Source organism: Gadus macrocephalus, chromosome 20, assembly GCF_031168955.1.
Source record: "Gadus macrocephalus chromosome 20, ASM3116895v1".
Classification (NCBI taxonomy): domain Eukaryota; kingdom Metazoa; phylum Chordata; class Actinopteri; order Gadiformes; family Gadidae; genus Gadus; species Gadus macrocephalus.
The window spans coordinates 12,938,589-12,958,703 of NC_082401.1; the positions used below are offsets into that span (position 1 = coordinate 12,938,589).

Here is a 20,115-nt window from a genome sequence, read left to right on the forward strand (position 1 = left end):
GGCTACAGCTGATCCAAACACCAGCCCCCTGGAGGGTAACCCCCCACCCCGGCCTGGGAACAGCCCCCCCCTGCAAAGGCCCTCTCCTCACTACCTCCTCCCTCCCACCACCTCCTCCCTCCCACCTTCTCCCAGGCCGACAGCGTCTGAGGAATGCCAGCTATGCGGCCGTGCTCAGTGGAGAAGATGTTAGTTGATCCCCCCGGGCTGTGGCAGGTTACACACACACACCTGCACCAACACAAACTGACAACTGCACCAACACACACACACACACACACCACACACACACACACACACACACACACACACACACACACACACACACACACACACACACACACACACAAACGGACAACTGCACACCACACACACACATCACACCTAACCGCACTAACACATACATGTACACATACCAAAAAATGCACTATCACACTGCCACATACACACAAAACTGAGAACTGCACCAACACATACAAACAAACATACACACGCATACAGCAACGGACAGCCACACATCCAGCGATACAAACGATTACAAATGCACCACCCCCCACCCCCACCAATGAGGTCCTGATTCCCAGTTCATTAAGACCCCAGTAGGGGAGTCAGGCCCGGCGCGCGCGCGCACTACACACACACACACACACACACACACACACACACACACACACACACACACACACACACACACACACACACACACACACACACACACACACACACACAGGAATGTGGCTACGCTACGTAGCTCCCCGCACGTCTCATACTGACCCTTATTACTCAACCCAGAACAGATAAACAGTGGAGAATAACATTTCCTTTCCGAGAAATAACACGGACATTAGCCTTGGCATGGGCTCCCCGCCCGAGTACTGAAAAGAAAAGAATAATCCGCCGTGCCTTCATGAACACATTGAATCCGCACGCCCTTCCCTCGCGGGGGCTCACTGTGACTCAGTCTAACCCGCGCTCCGGAAGCCAGGCCTTTGTGTGCCGCTAGTCACCCCTAATCCGTCCTGCGTCGCCACACTTCCGGCAGGGCACTGATCCCGGGACGCGCCGCGCGCCGGACCGAATTGGGAGGTGTCAGCGGTCGGACCAGCCGTCAGCAGAGAGGGCGGCTTTGTGGGAGAGCGAGGCAGAGGACGGGATGTGACAGAGCTCCTCACAGCAGATTAACCCACTGGGGAGGGAGCGCCCGGACGCCTGCTGGGGGAAACCCGGGCCTTGTGACCAGAGACTCTGCAGAACGACTACGACAGGCCGCACCAGACACAAGCTTCTCTCCAGAGGGCTGAGGTCAAAGTAGAAGCCAGCTGGGGGAGACGCTGAAGTTCCCGTGATCGATTTGTGATTGATAACTGTAATGGTTTCATTGATCATCCATATGTCGTGGCGGAGGACGTTCATGCACTCATCCTGTAGATGGGGTGCGTGGTCATTTCCGTGTGTTATTAATTTATGATGATACAATCACTTTGATGGGTGCTGTCTTTTCTCATCCAAAGGGTGGAACTTGAAGGACGATTGGTAATGATGTTGACTGGAAATCGTTGGCGTTCCTCACTCATAAATTTGAAATGTTGAAGTTTCAGCTGTTGACGGATATGATCCAAGGGATAACATCCATCAACAGCTAGGTATCAGATTCTACATTTGCCTAGGTCTCTTTAACTGTATAGTCGCAACAAAGATTCACATCGGTTCGAAGGAATACAGTTCACTTTGAGAGAAGGGAATGATAAGCATGGCGGTGGGATAGGAGGGAGAAAACAACAAGAGCTGGCCTCCAACTTTCTGTTTGACGCGATGCATCAACTCGACCACGGTTACTCCCCGGTTGGCCCTGTTACCCCCCGGTTACCGCCCCGTTACCCCCCGGTTACCGCCCCGTTACCCCCCGGTTACCACTAGAACACGATCATCGGTCACCAGCAGGGAAGGATTTGGAAAGGGAAGTTTTGCATTGATAAAACAATCACTGGGGGAACGAAAGGATCAATGAACCCTCCAGGAACACCCAACGTAGCTCAATGAAACGTCGGCCACTGGTCCGGCCGGCCACTGGTCCGGCCGGCCACTGGTTGCGCGCGGCCAGGCGGGTCACGTCTCCCCGCGCGGCCTAGCGCTGCTGTTCAGGGGCTAATCCAGGGGCTTACTCCTCACGTGAGCAGTGTGTGGCGGGCGGACTGACCCAGTCAGTCCAGGCTGCAGCCACTTCAAAGTCTCCGGCACTGGTTCAGTGCCCAGTGGAGCATAACAACCCAGTTGAGCTGCTGGGCGACAGAGAGGGGGTCCTGCCTCTCCGTCTCGACCCCCGTTTGTTGACCTTTTTAAAGGCGCTGTGTGTCATCTGACCCGCTGCCTGTAGGGGAGGGGTGCTGTAGGGGAGGGGGGAGGGGGGCTGTAGTAGTGGGGTGCTGGTTGTGGTAGTGGGGTGCTGGTTGCGGTAGTGGGGTGCTGGTTGTGGTAGTGGGGTGCTGGTTGTGGTAGTGGGGTGCTGGTTGTGGTAGTGGGGTGCTGGTTGTGGTAGTGGGGTGCTGGTTGTGGTAGTGGGGTGCTGGTTGCGGTAGTGGGGTGCTGGTTGAGGTAGTGGGGTGCTGGTTGTGGTAGTGGGGTGCTGGTTGCGGTAGTGGGGTGCTGGTTGAAGTAGTGGGGTGCTGGTTGTGGTAGTGGGGTGCTGGTTGTGGTAGTGGGGTGCTGGTTGTGGTAGTGGGGTGCTGGTTGTGGTAGTGGGGTGCTGGTTGAGGTAGTGGGGTGCTGGTTGTGGTAGTGGGGTGCTGGTTGTGGTAGTGGGGTGCTGGTTGTGGTAGTGGGGTGCTGGTTGAGGTAGTGGGGTGCTGGTTGTGGTAGTGGGGTGCTGGTTGTGGTAGTGGGGTGCTGGTTGTGGTAGTGGGGTGCTGGTTGAGGTAGTGGGGTGCTGGTTGTGGTAGTGGGGTGCTGGTTGTGGTAGTGGGGTGCTGGTTGTGGTAGTGGGGTGCTGGTTGTGGTAGTGGGGTGCTGGTTGTGGTAGTGGGGTGCTGGTTGAAGTAGTGGGGTGCTGGTTGCAGTAGTGGGGTGCTGGTTGCGGTAGTGGGGTGCTGGTTGCGGTAGTGGGGTGCTGGTTGCGGTAGTGGGGTGCTGGTTGCGGTAGTGGGGTGCTGGTTGAGGTAGTGGGGTGCTGGTTGTGGTAGTGGGGTGCTGGTTGTGGTAGTGGGGTGCTGGTTGCGGTAGTGGGGTGCTGGTTGCGGTAGTGGGGTGCTGGTTGTGGTAGTGGGGTGCTGGTTGTGGTAGTGGGGTGCTGGTTGCAGTAGTGGGGTGCTGGTTGCGGTAGTGGGGTGCTGGTTGCGGTAGTGGGGTGCTGGTTGTGGTAGTGGGGTGCTGGTTGTGGTAGTGGGGTGCTGGTTGCGGTAGTGGGGTGCTGGTTGTGGTAGTGGGGTGCTGGTTGTGGTAGTGGAGGCCAACCATGAACGTCAGCAGACGCATCGTAAGGCGACTGGAAACGCACAGCCATGCTAATTCCCCCCGGACGGTAAAGGACAGTGCAGGGAGCCAGCGATAAACGCGCTTTAAGTATTCTACAAAGGGTCCGTCTTCAGATATAGAACGCCCTGACTCCCCAGAGGGTTTGGATGTTCACCTGATGAGATTTAACATCTCCTCTTTATAGCGACGGGTTTGTGTTACATACAGGAGACCTCCATGATGTGATCCTCACAGATCAATCCACAGACGTGTTCAGGGACAGGAGAGAGATACAGAAAATGGAACTCAACTAATAATACGCCAACTCTGATCCCATTGGCTCAGCCGGGTAAGAACACATGAGAGCTGATGTGAGTGAGCGAGTGAGTGAGTGATAGTGTGAGTGTGGGGGGGGGTGTGTGAGTGTGTGAGTGTGTGAGTGTGTGAGTGTGTGTGTCATCACAGCTTGAGGAGCAGGCATCTGATGTTAATATCTAATAGTGAGGGGACCCTGAAATCCCGCGTGATCTCGCGGACGTATGTGAGGGGACCCTGAAATCCCGCGGGATCAGGCAGTGTGTGTGAGTGGGGGACGGAGGGTGTGAGATGTCTGACTCCGTCAGCTCGGCTGTTTATGTGCAGAAAAGGCGGGCATCGGCGATGTTAAACAAACGGGCGGGGCCGCCGGGGCCCGTAGCACGGACCACCCAGCCTCTCCGTCCAATCACAGCCCTTCTAGGCTGTGATTGGACCAGAGGATCGCCGGAGACTAGGCACCTCAGTGCTACCAAATGCTTTGTGTCTCCACTGGACCACACACACACACACACACACACACACACACACACACACACACACACACACACACACACACACACACACACACACACACACACACACACACACACACACACACACACACACACACACTTCTATTCCATACCAGATTTAGCCGGTGCTAAGTCTGGTATGGAGTCAGGAGAAATGTCACAAGTATAAAGAGAGGCTATATCTTCTGAGATGAGGGGGGGGGGGGGTGGAAAGATTCCTGCACTTGTTCACAGGAAGACCCCCCCTGGCTATGCAGCCTCCTCTGTTATGGTTACACCCCCCCCCACCCCAGACCCCAGACCCCCCCAGACCCCTATCTCCATTCCCCCCCGTGTCCCCAAACAAGTGTGGGACTGAAGACACACCGCAGTGGGGGTGGATCCAAACCACAGCACCACCAATCCACACCAGCACAACCAGTACAGGAAACCCAGTGGTATCTGGGACCACTGGTGCCCTGGGGGGGGGGGGGGGGGGGGATCTATAAAGGGACATCCTGCTGTGACGAGGGGCGGGCGCTCTGGCCAGGAGTTCATGTCAACATAAAAACTGCTCTTTCCTTCAGGCCAGGTCTTTATATTATATATTATAAGTTTATAATAATTTATATTATAAACTTCTTTATTTAACTATTGAATTGTAAAATAAAAATAAATGAATCGTACTGATTTCCAGTCAGTAACGGTAACAAATCACTTCTTTTTTTCAAATCGCAGCCTTTGCGATTTGCATACCGCAGCCTTTGCGATTTGCATACCGCGTTCTATTACATCGCGATTTTGATTTGAATTAGATTCATCGTTCAGCCCTAGCCCAAAGCCGGCCGGCCGTGAGGTCTCCCAGCCGCTCTCCTCTCCCCCGTCCACTGGACACCCCCGCAGGCTGATGGAGATATAACGAGGTAACGGCTTTGGCCTCGGACCATCCTCTCACTCGTTGACTAACAGCCATGTTGGAATTTCTGTGTCTGCGGTCTTGACAAATCTTGTTGCAACTACTCCATCCATTACTCCACCCTACCCGGTTTTAAGCAGACAGGCTTGATCGTTTGTCATTTGTTGTTGACAAGGTTTTGGTAGTTTTGGGTCTTGAAGCCCCTCACTCTGCCAGCCCTGCATCACTAATGCCTTTGCGGTTGTCTGGGTTGGGAACAGGATGCTTCATACGCGGACGTAGACAGAGTTTATGCCAAGGGCCTACTTTAACAGTTACTTTGAAAGATGCACAAATTAAAAACTAGAAAGACATCAACTTGACGACAACAACTAAAAGGAAAGAAGCCCAGACTGGTAGAAAGATTGATGATCCGAGGGAGATATCTCCTGGTGCCAGCTGTATGCCTTGCGGACGGATTGGAATGCCATGACAACAACCTTCACAAGGAACAGGTGCCAAAGCAGCAGAACCCGTCGTTCATGCGGCGGGTTCCTGGGTCCTTGTGTAACCGTATAGCGGCGCCGGACTCCTGTTCTCTCTTGACTTCCTGGAAGGTTTACCGGTTCGCTGGAGAAAGCTTCGTCCCCAGAAGATGAAGTTGCCTGAAAGCAGTCTCTCTAATGGTTGCAATGGTTACTAGAAGGTGCTCATGCATTATTGACCCCGCCACAGAGCTCATCAGGTCGACTGTCCTTACATCTCCCCCCCCCCTAATCAACCTAACCCTCACTCTGTAGGTCTGTGCAGGGGGGGGGAGAAGGGGGGGGTCCATTTACCAATGCACTCAATGCAGGTCTTTTTCAACGTGCGAACAGATGATTTTATGTCCCTAGAGACGGCGGACAGACAGATGAACAGAGACGACGGTCAACGTGTAAGGAGAACCTCGAGAGAGAGAGAGAGAGAGAGAGAGAGAGAGAGAGAGAGAGAGAGAGAGAGAGAGAGAGAGAGAGAGAGAGAGAGAGAGAGAGAGAGAGAGAGAGAGAGAGAGAGAGAGAGAGAGAGAGAGAGAGAGAGAGAGAGAGAGAGAGAGAGAGAGAGAGAGAGCTGGAGCCATATAGGGAGCCGTGCCGGCAGGGTTCAGTTACAGAGACGGGGGTTCACAGAGCAGTGGGAGAGGGGGGGGCTGTCTGACCTCACAACGTGACCGCCCCCGTCAGACTGACAGGCTGTGTCTGACAGAAGGACAGACGATGGTTCGGTAAACCACCGCCGTTGTTTTGACCTCTTCAAAGGGGGGAGACACAATCTGTATATTTTGTGCTTATGTTTTATATTCATCATGAAAAGTAGAAAGCACATGGATTCATTAGAATATCAACATCAACAAACAGCTCCACCAAATCCAATGATAGCACCGTTGTGGATGTGGTCTTCATGGAGGGTTAAGCTCGTATATTTAGAGCATGTCATTTAGGCGGCGATTCTCCCAAAAGGGTGTGGTAGATAAAACATAAATAATGGTTTATGTGTTGACCAAACACAACCACCGTTAAACTTTAATGGATCAAAGTCCACGTGTACTCTGTCGTTAGAGATAAGTAGCAGACTTAGGGAACCTAGTCATCACAAAACTAGATAGACACTACTGGAGGACTAGATGGCGACTCAGTGAGGCCACTTGAGGTAACGGCTGATAAGAAAATCTGATTTCAGAGAAGCGTCTCTGTAGGCACGACAGGGCTCAGTGTGGCTGTGACCTGAAAACGACCGGGGACTCCCGTTTTCGGAGAGCAGACATTTGGAGACGGAAAGCAAAAGCAAAAGCCAGTGGAGCTGATAAGGCGCACGGAGGGTCGCGGGTCCACGGTGACGGTGAGGGTGTGCTATTGACGCATGAGGAACAACACAAGGTGCGCTTTGTTCTCTAAGCCTGACAGCTCCATGAAGGACTTTCCTGGATCCTCCTGGAAGCAGGAGACCAGGCAGTATGGAGAGGGTGGTGAACTTGGACCAGAGCTTCAGGAGTTTCACCATCAATATCAGGTGTGGGAACGGAGTCGCTCGGAAATGTAGGTGTTCCAGATCAAACATCCTCTTGAGATTGAGTAAAGATAAGCGTGCACACACGCAAACGCACACGCACACGCACACGCCCGTAATATTATCATGGATACCTAGTTTGCTTTAAATAAATAGATGTCTCAGCGTTTATTACACTTTGCCGGAGCAAAAGGAGGAAAGAAACACCATACTTGTAATGTACACATAGCCAGAGACAGACAGAGAGACAGTCAGCTGTGGACTAGCTGAGAACTGCTAACAACGTTAGCGGCTACCGGGCTACATAATGATACCCATCTGCCTCACAGTTGCCTGAGGTCAGGACCAATCACAACCAACCGCTGTCCGCTTACATCACCCTTAGTGGGCTGGAGAGGCTGCGCGCGCGCGCGCGCGCGCGCGCGTGCGTGCGTGCGTGCGTGCGTGCGTGCGTGCGTGCGTGCGTGCGTGCGTGCGTGTGTGTGTGTGTGTGTGTGTGTGTGTGTGTGCGCGCGCGCGCGTGCATGTCTGTATTGATTTAAATTGCATAACAGCCTCACTGCTGCGTCATATACTTATCCAATCAAGCGAATGTTTTCACCACAGTTTGGTAACTCACCAGTGGAAGGGTGGTGAGACGTGTTGAGAGAAGGGAGTGCTAGCGTTGGATTCATTTTGTGACCTGACGGGGCGATAGCCCCGCTGATGAGGAGGGGGAATGTGGTGGGATCTTCCAGCGGAGGGGACAGACGTTATCAGGGCTAATGGTATTCAAGAGCGCACCGCAGGCCGGAGAAACACAGAGTGTCAGCTGTGTCCACTGTCACCACCCGCTTTACTCAGCACTACCACAATAAACCAAAAGGCTCTCGCCTTCACAATAAAAGCACAGCATTGGGATAACCTTTGAAAAGCATCTCAGAGCAGAGCACTTGACTCGCGCTCTGAAGTCCCTGTGGAGGATATCAGCCCTGGTGTCAGTTAGTGTTTGATTTGGCATTTAAAAAGAATAACGTGTTTCTATAGCCGTTCGAGAGCTGGGGGAGAGGGGGCCAGAACAGGCAACACACACACACACACAATAGGCGCACAATTGTGCTCCAGTGTAAACGGAACGCACAAATTATCGAGCGAAGGAGCGATGGAGGAGGAGGCAACAATCCTGGCTCTATGTCACAAGTTATGTACATGTTTTCACGGTGGAATTCCTTATGAAAGTGTGTGGACGGACTCTCTGTGTCACAATCCCAATCCTGTCCTGCTGAGGAGCTTCTCTGAGCTCAGCCACAGCTCGGCCTGCTGTACCCTACGACTCAGGCAATTTAGCAAATAGGCAGTGTGCTGTTTCCAGGAAGGGGATCCATACGTATGAAATATATATCCAAACACACACACTGGCACTACAATGCAGTGTGTGGATACATTACAGTTTGGTTCCTTTCACTTCTAAACGTCCAAGCACTCTCACGCAAACATTTCTGGATCCGTTTTCTTTTCTCTCTCTCACCCCTGCTGCCTCTGGCTCTGTTTCTGGGACCCCACAAGACAGAGAATGAATAAATAATCTGAAGGTGTGGTCCTGAGTCTGCGATCCGTACACGGGATTCCATTTCTCTGACAGAGAGCCTGGATGGTGTCCGGTTCCGTTACCTAGCAACCCCAGGAAAGTTGTACACCAAGCAGACCCAACATCCAACCAAACACTGATCACAACATGGCAACAGACCAGCACTACTCTCCTTCAGAGAGTTTTTTTTTTACAGGATGAACACGTATTAGGCAATGCGTTGTCTGTGTCCTGGACGCAAAACGTATACAGTGAAGGGAACTGCATGTCGAGTTCTTCAATGCTTAGTGCCTGGAGACTTGGTTAATTATGGCAATGGTCGGTGCGTTAAAGCGCACGAATAGGAGAAGGCCATTCACGTTTCAAGTTAGTGATGTTGATGAGAACAGGCTCAGCCGCATGATTTACACAAATAAATAAAAAACAATAAAACGAAACTCATTCTTCATACAACATAAGCAGCTGTTGTGAATTGACAAACAGATCCATTTGCCGTAAACAGGCTGCTCGGATGTGCACGTTTTAAGAACGTTGACGGTGGGTAAATGTTGCCCACGCGTTTATTATTCATACAAAACACACATACACGTTGAAGTCCTGCACGGGAGGGTCGGGGATGGGAGGGGGGGTCTCAACTCCAGGAGAGGAAGTTCGTGTTGGGTTGCCTTCTTTGGAGGAGAAGCGGGCTGCACCTTCCTGTGCCTCGGGGGGAACCGTGGAACAGCATACATTCGAAAGACAAGGAGAGGATCGGGGTTCTTGGGTACTTACCACCAGGACGGATGTCCTCACCACCTCCGAGACGCTCTGCCTCAGCTCAGCGGCCGTGCCAGGCTTGCCCAGCCCCCGCGTAAACTTCCTCGTCTCGGGCTGAGTTGGGGTGGCCATCGTTGCGCATCCAGCTCTCATTAATGAGGGCAGAACTGACAATGTTTACCGGAGTTCGCTCAAAAAAGTGAATTAATCAACCGGTTTATCTGCTTCTCTGGTCCCGCTACAGCGCACCACGAGTCTGGAGCCGGAGCATGTTGTAATTCAGCAGTAGGCCTACCTCCCGAGCTCATGCTGTGACTTTGGGTTGGTTTACATCCGTTCCAGGGTACTTCTCCACCTAGGTATTGTTGACATGGTAATCCCCATACTTTCTGTATGTACTTCGCCGCTCTGTGAACGCGGTCGGTTTATTCCCAGCCCTGCGCCACACAGAAGGCGTAATCCCGTCGGCCACACGTGGCCCCTCCCCTCTCCGGTCGAAGCCCCGCCCACCGCGGTTTATCACTCACCTCGTTCGGACTTTGCGCAGCTTTGATCCTGCGCCCTTCAGACAGGACTGGTAAATTGGTTTGGTTTACTATTACTGTAGGATGAATATTTATTTAATCTATGAGGCCTGTGGTTCGGCTGTGGAGACTAATGTGCACGTGCCACCAAATAATGCAATCTTTAGGACAATGTAACTATGAAACACCATGGATATCATGATTAAATGTGCAGTAATTTTATAATTTAGGAGATTATCAAGCCAAACTTTACGTTTACAATCGATCATATCGGATTTCTGGCAGAAGTGTGCGTTTGATTTCGTCTCAGGTGACTGGTTCAGAGGAACCGCCGTGGGTCATTACGGGGAGGCCCTGCGTTCACACGCCCGGGCTGAAGCCATCAGAGCCTGGCCGTTCTCACACCTGGAGCAGTGACGCCACCTGGAGGAATGCGCCGAAATTCTACATCCCACAAACAATTGTTAGAAGAAAATCCTTAATAATTGCTGAGAATAATTGGATTTATGTAGAAAAAGACCAACAGGCAGATGAAGAGAAATGCGTAATTTAACCGTGTCTGCCAAGCTGTGATGAAATAAACTCGGCACACAATAGTCATGGGGTCAAATTAATGCATGAATTTAGTGAAATAGAGCGAGGACATTCACAAGCCGGATAAGAAACGACAGTCATTTTCATCTAGCCTACTGCAGTGATTCAAATTTGATGTTTATTGATGAACGGTTGCAACCAGTTTATTATCTTTATTCTATTACTAAATGTTGTCAAGTTATCTTAAAATGGATGCCTTGTATTTTGGGTTGTAGCCTGAGGCTGTGTTTTGGATCCTTTTGTGTTAGCGGCCAACACTAAATTGGATTAAATTTGTTTAGTGAAAACTATTTGAATAATGTAACATGTTGTGTACCTATTTGTTGACCACAAACAGTCGACACAAACCGAGTTCAAATGAGGTGTTTATTGCTTTCATTTCCAAAGAGCTCTCTGTTGTATGAAAAACAATTCCAAAGAACTGACGTTAACCATCTAAAATGCTACGCCGCAGTAACCCTGTTTTATGCATATTTCTGTCAAGTTCAGTTCCATAAAACAATCTCTTCACACCAGCCATTCAACACAACGGTGTTTGGAACTGAAAGTTTAAACCTTTTCTTTTTATTTTACACCATCATTAAAAGCTTTCCATTTCAATTTTCCTTCATACACAAATAATCAGTATCTCATATCCACCATACAGTCAACGTTAGATTACCTCTCAATACTTCATAAAAAAATCCATAGAATAAAAAGTATGCATACAACAAAGATCAGGAAATATGGTAAAAAAAAAGAAGGATTTACTTGAAATGGAATAAGTGTAGATGTTAGCTACCCTGACTGCATTGCTACGCATCGTAGATTTAAAAAATACATCTAAATAGTTTTCAATTTTGTGATGGTGATTTGTTTGCGATTGACGTCACCATTTTGTTTTCTCACAAGAACACAATGCAATCGTGCACCACTGAAACGAGGGCTCACGTCTGACATCAACTCACACAAGATGCACCTTTTCGTAGCAAAATAGAATTTGAAAGTGTTTGGCACTAGAGCTCTGGGATTCACCAAAGCACCTGTTTTCAAGAGATGAAAAAAGTACACAAAATCCTGATGACAGTGTCGTGATCGTAGTACCATTTTGGACCTATATCTATATATATATATATATATAGATGTCGTTATTTTTTTTGGAAATATCTGTATCCACGTATACGTCTTGTCAAAACAACTCGATGAAAAGAAAAGAAATAAAGTAAAAACCAGAAAGATTGGTAGTGGTTCAGACCATTTAGAAAAACGGTATAAAATGAGGTCCTAAAAAAGAGGTTTCAGAGTTGAGTAAAAACGGCAAAGAAACACAGCCTCTGATGCCGTCTAAACCAGCGGACGTGTCACCATTAAAGCATCGAAAAGCACCACGTATGTCCCGGGACACGGCTGCTGTACAAAGGTCCCGGTACGAGTAGGAACTCAAAGCCGGGCGGGGGACACTGAGGGAATGTCTGGGGAGAAAAAAACATCTGAACTCAAATGTAGAACTTCAACCACCAGATAAAAACCCTGGCTTTGAGGAGTGGTTTGAGTGAGAGAGTGAGAGTGAGAGTGAGAGTGAGACAGAGAGAGGGTCAGAAACAGAGACAGAGCTAGAGAGAGAGAGAGAGACAGAGAGAAGGAGAGACAGAGAGAGAGAGACAGAGCGAGACAGAGAGAGAGAAGGAGAGACAGAGAGAGAGAGAGAGAGAGAGAGAAAGAAAGAGACAGAAAGACAGAGAGAGAAAGAGAGAGAGAGAGACAGAGAGACAGAGAGAAGGAGAGACAGAGAGAGAGAGACAGAGTGAGAGAGAGAGAGAGAGAGAGAGAGAGAGAGACAGAGCGAGAGCGAGAGAGAGAGACAGAAAGACAGAGAGAGAGAGAGACAGAAAGACAGAGAGAGAGAGAGACAGAAAGACAGAGAGAGAGGTGGTTTGGGGGTAGTGGGTTGGCTCAGTGAGGAATGGTCTCGTTCTTCCGGTTCTGGATCCGGGTTCTGCTGGAAGGAACGGTGGCGCTGCGGATCACCTCCATCCACCTGCGAACAACAGTCGGGGCGTTAGTCTCTGGGCACGACCACCAGAACCCAAGAGGTCACAACCGATACTGCAGAACCCAAGAGAACCCTATGAAACCAAACTCAATCTGACAGAACCCAAGAGAAGCCGATGGAACCCAGAGCCCAAAATAACTGAACAGAACCCAACGGAACCCCAAATAACTGAATAAAACCCAAAGGAACCCCAAATAACCCGAAATAACTGAATAGAACCCAACAGAACCCAAAATAACCGTAAATAACTGAATAGAACCCAACGGAACCCCAAATAACCGTAAATAACTGAATAGAACCCTATGGAACCCAATTGAATCCAACTGAACCCCAAATAACCCAACAGAACCAAAGTGAACTCCCATAGCCCAATAGAACCATACAGAACCCATCGGGACCCTGTTGAGCGCAGCAGAGAACCCAACCCTAACAGGACGGCCCTTGACGGGGCGAGCGGACGCACCTTTCGAAGGTGTACTCGCTCTCGGAGCGGAAGTAGTACACGTGGGACTTGAAGTGCAGCTTGAAGACGTAGTCCTTGTGGATGTTCTCCGCCTCGCTGGGCACCGTGACGGAGTATCCCAACAGGGGCAGGCTGGCCAGGGGGTAGTCGTCCTGGGAGAGGGAGAGAGTTCCACCGTCAGTACGGCCCGGGGATCACACCGGCCTCACACCGAGAAGAGCTCAACGGTCTCAGACAGAGAAGGGCTCAACGACCTCAGACAGAGAAGGGCTCAACGACCTCAGACAGAGAAGAGCTCATCGGTCTCAGACAGAGAAGGGCTCAACGACCTCAGACAGAGAAGAGCTCATCGGTCTCAGACAGAGAAGAGCTCAACGGTCTCACACAGAGAAGGGCTCAACGACCTCAGACAGAGAAGAGCTCATCGGTCTTAGACAGAGAAGGGCTCAACGACCTCACACAGAGAAGAGCTCCACCGTCTCACACAGAGAAGAGCTCAACGATCTCACACAGAGAAGAGCTCAACGGTCTCACACAGAGAAGAGCTCAACGGTCTCACACAGAGAAGAGCTCAACGGTCTCACACAGAGAAGAGCTCAACGGTCTCAGAGAGAAGAGCTCAACGGTCTCAGAGAGAAGAGCTCCACCGTCTCACACAGAGAAGAGCTCAACGATCTCACACAGAGAAGAGCTCAACGGTCTCACACAGAGAAGAGCTCAACGGTCTCACACAGAGAAGAGCTCAACGATCTCACACAGAGAAGAGCTCCACCGTCTCACACAGAGAAGAGCTCCACCGTCTCGCCTTGCGTGGCTGCAGCTGGTGTGAGAATTTATATATAGTGTGATTGAAGGATCACTTTTGATGGGCTGTATGGTGTTTAGGAGGGTAAATGCGTGACTGCGTGTCTGAACCGGGGCTGAGACATCAACTGCTATCGTCTCTGAGTGCATCAAGGTTAGAGAGCGCTGTGTGTGAGAACGCGTCCGTCCTTTGGACCGGGGACGGGGGTCCGGACAGAGAGAGGGGGTCCAGAGTTTAGAGGGTCATCACCTGGTGGGTCTTGTAGAAGAAGAGGCTGAAGTTGGTGAAGACCACCCACAGCTTCTGCCAGCCGTTGCTGTTCTTGAACTTCCTCAGGAGGTTCCCTGACAGCTGGTTCTGCAGAAGACACCGGGGCACGTCAGATTACACGGTGTATGTTTGAAAGCATTCATCCAAACACTAACCCCTACATTGTAAAGTTCTAAGGCTCAATGCTAAGTCTCTCATGCATATGTTAAATGTTGTGTTTCCAAAATGGTGAGCTGTTTACAGCTCAGATACCCATGGGTATAGACAGATTCATGATGAACGGCTATAACCTTAATATAAAGTAAACACATATCATCTTGACACCATCATTGCTTTTACTGTTTAAACCAATGGAGTCGTTCTATGAACGCAATTTGAACTAAACTGTTTTACAGCCCAGGAGCCAATCAAATGCCGTCTTCTACACAGTGGACCAATGCCTGCAGAGCTCTTATCTATAGAGTGGGCGGGGCCATCGCTGCGGCTTTACCTCCAGGCTCCGGCAGGATTCCCTAAAGGAGAGGCTCTGAGCGCGGTACCAGCAGATCAAAGACACGGGCACGGGGCCCGAGGGCCCCACCGGGGGGACCCCACCCTCACTGTACGGACTGGGGTCCCCTACCAGGGGGAGGGGGGGCGGGTGAGGGGGCCACACAGGGAGACACACACACACACACACACACACAAAGAGAAACAAACACACACATATATATACACACAGAAAAACACATACAGGGAAACAAACACACACAAAGACACACAGGGAAACACACACACACACACACACACACACACACAGGGAAACACACACAGGGAAATAAACACACACACACAGGGAAACAGACGCACACATATATATACACACAGAAAAACACACAGGGAATCACACACACACACACACACACACACACACACACACAGGGAAACAAAAACACATATATATACACACACAGGGAAACGCATACAGGGAAACACACAGACAGGGAAACAGACACACACACACACACACACACACAGACAGACAGACAGGGAAACAGACACACACACACACAGACAGGGAAACAGACACACACACACACACACACACAGACAGACAGGGAAACAGACACACACACACAGACAGGGAAACAGACACACACAGACAGACGGACAGGGAGAGGGGCAGAGCGACAGAAGAAGAGAAGGAGGAAGGGAGGAGAGAGAAGAACACAGAGACTGAGTAGGTTCAACACGGCCATGCGGGCACCCCAGGGTGCTGTAGCACCCCGGGGTGCTAACGCGCGCCGCGGCGCCGGCCTGGGCTCCGGGCTGTGGACCGGAGGTTAGGGTCCCAGAGGGGGGGGGGGGTCATCAGGACCAGTGGGGAGAACATCGGTTAGTGGGGAGGAAGGATGTCTGGAGCATCGTCCATACTGGTCTCTGTCGCTCTGCTCATCAAAGCGACTCAGATAGATGGAAGCTGCCCAACAGACCAGTGGAGGGCGGGGACTGGTGCTGCCGGTAACTGGTCACACGCTGGGTACTGGGAGCCACTGGGGGGAGCGATGGGAACAGCACCCGCACAGAAATCATGATGTCATCTCAGACCTGATCATTTATCGAGTCATATTGACGAGTTGATTATGGAAGCAGATTTATATGCAACCATATACTCAATTCTGGATATATATATTCTATTTTTTTTTTTGATGATCAGTTCTGAACTTCATGCGCATAATGATAAGATTAGACAATGACAACATTCACCACTAGAGGGCACTGTTCCCACAGACAAGATCACCACCGTGGATTATAAACAAGGACACACAACACGTCAGACACGGACACTCAGATACGGACGAGAGAGGAGGCAGGAGGCAGGAGGCGGCAGCGAGGGAGAAAGGAAGGAAGGAAGGAAGAAAGGAAGGAAAGAAGGAAGGAGGCAGGAGGCAGGAGGCGGGCAGTTAGGTGGTTCTGTGGTGGTACCTCCACAGCTAGGCTAAAGTCCAGCATGGACACGCTGGTGTTGCGATGCCAGCACACGTGCACCGTGGTGTTAGCACGGTGGGGGGGCGGCTTCTCCGGGGGGCCGCGGGGCGCCGCCAAGTCGTCCTCAGACTCCGCCTCCGCCGACGAGTCCTCTGGGAATTCTGGGAAAGTCAGGTAAGGTTGAGCCGTTACAACCAGGGGAAGAGCTGAGCTATGACCCCACGCCGTGTGGGTGCAAAGTAACTTGAGTGTTAAGAGACTTGGGGGAAAAGTGACTTGGCTGCTAAGTGACTTGGGTGCTAAGTGACTTGGGGGATAAGTGACTTGGGGGCTAAGTGACTCGGGTGCTAAGTGACTTGGGTGCTAAGTGACTTGGCTGCTAAGTGACTTTGGGTGCTAAGTGACTTTGGGTGCTAAGTGACTTTGGGTGCTAAGTGACTTGGCTGCTAAGTGACTTGGCTGCTAAGTGACTTGGCTGCTAAGTGACTTGGGGGCTAAGTGACTTGGGGGCTAAGTGACTTGGGGGCTAAGTGACTTGGGGGCTAAGTGACTTATGTGTTAAAAGACATGGGTGCCGAGACAGGAGAAGTCCAAGTTTTAATGTTTATCGTTTACTACCATTTACCGTTTAGCTTCCGATCAAGTCGTGGATATCACTTACTCACAAATTAGAGTTTAAATGAATAAATATATCGAAATATCTAGCCTGATCAGACTAGCTCCAATCTGGGGAGAACGGGGCATTCCACTTTCTTTCGCCTCATATTTGTTTTGACCATCAAGGGGCTGGAGGCGGGGAGCTATTGGCGCATAATTTGTTAACAGCGAGAGCTGTTAAGCCATCACATGGTGTCTCTGGACACAGACGCTCTTAGAGAAGGTGTCTGTGAAGGTTTCAGATCCACACGGTGTCTGACTGGCTGCTGTAGAAACACAACGCAGGCTGACGGAAAAGTGAGCTACGATGTGTTCAGAGACCGCACGCTGTAGAACGCTCCTGAACTGTTTGTTCTCACTAAGAACAACAACGTCAACGCTGCCATTACTCCGGACAAAGATCAGAACGGGATGGAAACGATGACGTTGTTCTTTATCGGTGAAAATAAACACGGCGAGAGCAATACGCAGCGAGCAGACTCTACCCTTCAGAAGTCGTTCTGGTTTCACTCACAGTCTGTGGGATTGGCTGTTCAGCTCAATCCACCCGACCAACATGAAAATACGTATATATATATATAAAGATATATACATATATATATATACATACACTGTATAAATTCAGCAAAGATAAAATCTTTACGTATACAATCATAAATGTCAGACAATTGGTGTACTATTCTTCTGATGTTTCTGGACGTCCCCGTTAGTGTCACCTTGACGTATTGAGAGTCTTACTGTTGTCGACGCTGAGGATGTCTGAGGCCGGGCCGTTGCTGGTCTCGGCTGCCAGGTCGATCGCCATCTTAATGTCTTCCATCCACTTCTCCATCTCTGACAGGGAGCTGGGGGGATGATGGGGACGTTAGGGCACGCACGCACGCACGCACAATCTCAAAACACACACGCACACAGCTTACGCACACAGTGTGCACACAAACGCACACTTGTGTGAAAGCATCAGGATGCAACGCAGCACCCAGTGGTGACCTCGTCGTCGAGTGGGTGCGCCCTTGGCTCCGAGCAGCAATGGGAGTGAACGTTAACTTAATAAGAAAAATAAAATCCCCTCCGTTTCTTAAGACATTGTTGTTATCGTATAGTAATGGGAATCGTTGAGCCCTCCCAGTGAGCAGGGTAAGTAAGGAGTGGGAGCTCTGGTTTTCCGCCTGGTTGCTCCGCTGCCCAGATGTGCGACCTCATCATGAACAGAACGACGACATCATGCTGCTACCTGGCTGCCACCACCACCGACTGCTGCTGACCAATCAGAGTGAAGGCGTTGGGCACGCCCCACTCATCCTCGCTCTCCCTGATCTGGGGGAACACACAGAGGTTTGCACGAGTCAGAATGCGGTGCACTTATAGTGTAACACTGTGGGTACAATGGGAAGGTTGATGGAAAGATAGGAGAAAAGAGCACATAAATTGTTCCCTGCCTCCCCCAGAAGTGTTGCAATGACACACTTGACGTGATTGACAGGCAGGATTCCCGAGGCTAATCAGGGTAGCGATGCCCTGATTGGTCGATCTAAGTAGTCTCGCAGTGAGGTGGTCTCCGAGGCATGCTCGCAACCGCGACTCATATTCTCACAGAGCGTTTCACTCACTCATAGCTAACAGACGGTTACGTAATTTGAGAAAAACGACACCCAAATTCTAGCTCTTGAATACCGCCTAAAGTTCCTTTCGCCACATTGCAGATTAAGAGAGAGTATTCTTTTTTTTATACATTCACCATCGTGCTTGAGCAGCAGTTAACCACCGGGGGTGAGGGCAGTCACTTCAAAATCCACTGCTGACATCATCATTACAGGTGGGTGTGTCCACTCAGATGCATGATTGACAGATAGAACACGCGCGCGTGTGTGTGTGTGTGTGTGTGTGTGTGTGTGTGTGTGTGTGTGTGTGTGTGTGTGTGTGTGTGTGTGTGTGTGTGTGTGTGTGTGTGTCTCACCGTCATGCCATGGAGTGGCAGCTGGCCGTGAACTTTGAACTGGTTGGTGGCCGTCATCCCACGACTCGTGTACAAAATGACATCATTGAACTGAGAGAGAGAGAGAGAGAGAAGGGAGAAGAGAGGGAGAGGGAGGGGGGAGAGAGAGAGAGACCGAGAGAGAGACAGAGAGAGAGAGAGAGAGAGAGAGAGAGAGGAAACAGAGCGAGGTTGAGCCAGACAGAGACAGAGACAGACCGATAGATAGAGACAGAGCGAGAGAGACAGAGACAGAGACAGAGACAGAGACGGAGAGAGGGGCACAGGAGGGGAAGTGAATAAATGCGGTAATTCAAGTTGAGTGTCCTTAAAAAAAAAGGCAAAAAATCCCTGCTGTTCATGAGTAATTTGACCCTGCTGAGGGAACGGCCAGAGAGACACTCCAGCGCCTCTCAGAGGAGCCGACGCTGGGCTCCTGCCAGCCTTAATGAACTGGGATCAAGTGGAGCATTAACAGGAGGGGACAGAGTGCTGAGAGCCACCATCATTCGTCACGTACAACCCCCCCCCCCCCCCCCCCCCCACCACTGGCCAGGCTGACATCAGTCAGAAGTCTTAAGTCGTGTCTGGACAGCGCTGGGGATGTCCCCGCTCTAATAACTCAATGATATTCAATTAAGATTAAACCAGGCATCCCAAGGATATTATGTGTGGGATGACTGTTGTTTACGGCCCGAAGGTTTTATACAAGCAGGCCGCCAGACCGCCGTCAAAGATCAACTCTGTTACCCCACGAGTCAGTGGCTCAACTCTGGGGACTGGTGGAGACGGATGCAATGAAGTCATAACACTTCATGAAAATAAGAATTTAACATAACAACTACTTTATACCGAAAAACACACAATACTGAGGAACATACCAAGAAAAACATGCGCTGCTGGAGGCCTTTTCCCGACAGCTTGCTGAGACAACCTAACCGGATGAACTCCTGGGGAAACACACAACACAGGTCACATGACACACAACACAGGTCACATGACACACAACACATGTCACACAGGTCACATCATGAGGGCCGTGAAGCCGTCGCGTTTGAACGAGCGAGAGATCGAGATAGAGATCGAGAGATCGAGAGAGAGAGAGAGAGAGATAAGAGAGAGAGAGAGAGAGAGAGAGAGAGAGAGAGAGAGAGAGAGAGAGAGAGAGAGAGAGAGAGAGAGAGAGAGAGAGAGAGATAAGAGAGAGAGAGAGAGAGGGCATCGCAAGACGGCAAGATTTAGAAACCAAACAACCCCGCACCAACGGGCCCCTCCCTCTACGTTTTCTCCGCCTTTGGGAAATTGGG

At 50.6% G+C, this 20,115-nt stretch overlaps 1 protein-coding gene and 1 long non-coding RNA gene across 3 annotated transcripts in view; both read right to left on the bottom strand.

Annotated features, from left to right (window-relative positions):
* Positions 1 to 10,990: 10,990 nt before the first annotated feature.
* The window catches only part of LOC132448930 (FERM, ARHGEF and pleckstrin domain-containing protein 1-like), a 57,124-nt gene continuing 47,999 nt past the window's right edge, over positions 10,991 to 20,115 (bottom strand). The window contains exons 16-23 of the mRNA XM_060040485.1: positions 19,690 to 19,836; positions 18,791 to 18,880; positions 18,068 to 18,150; positions 17,572 to 17,678; positions 16,174 to 16,337; positions 14,188 to 14,295; positions 13,134 to 13,285; positions 10,991 to 12,655 (exon numbers count right to left, since the gene is read on the bottom strand). Of these exons, the coding sequence (XP_059896468.1) occupies positions 12,571 to 12,655; positions 13,134 to 13,285; positions 14,188 to 14,295; positions 16,174 to 16,337; positions 17,572 to 17,678; positions 18,068 to 18,150; positions 18,791 to 18,880; positions 19,690 to 19,836 (936 nt within the window). The 3' untranslated portion in view covers positions 10,991 to 12,570. The remainder of the gene's footprint in view (positions 12,656 to 13,133; positions 13,286 to 14,187; positions 14,296 to 16,173; positions 16,338 to 17,571; positions 17,679 to 18,067; positions 18,151 to 18,790; positions 18,881 to 19,689; positions 19,837 to 20,115) is intronic.
* On the bottom strand, positions 16,453 to 17,565 carry LOC132448516 (uncharacterized). 2 transcript variants are annotated; one of them, XR_009523377.1, is made up of 2 exons: positions 16,565 to 17,565; positions 16,453 to 16,499 (listed from the first exon to the last, which is right to left on the bottom strand). It is a non-coding gene; the product is annotated as an uncharacterized LOC132448516 (long non-coding RNA). The 2 variants fall into 2 exon arrangements; XR_009523378.1 differs by having other exon boundaries at positions 16,453 to 16,531.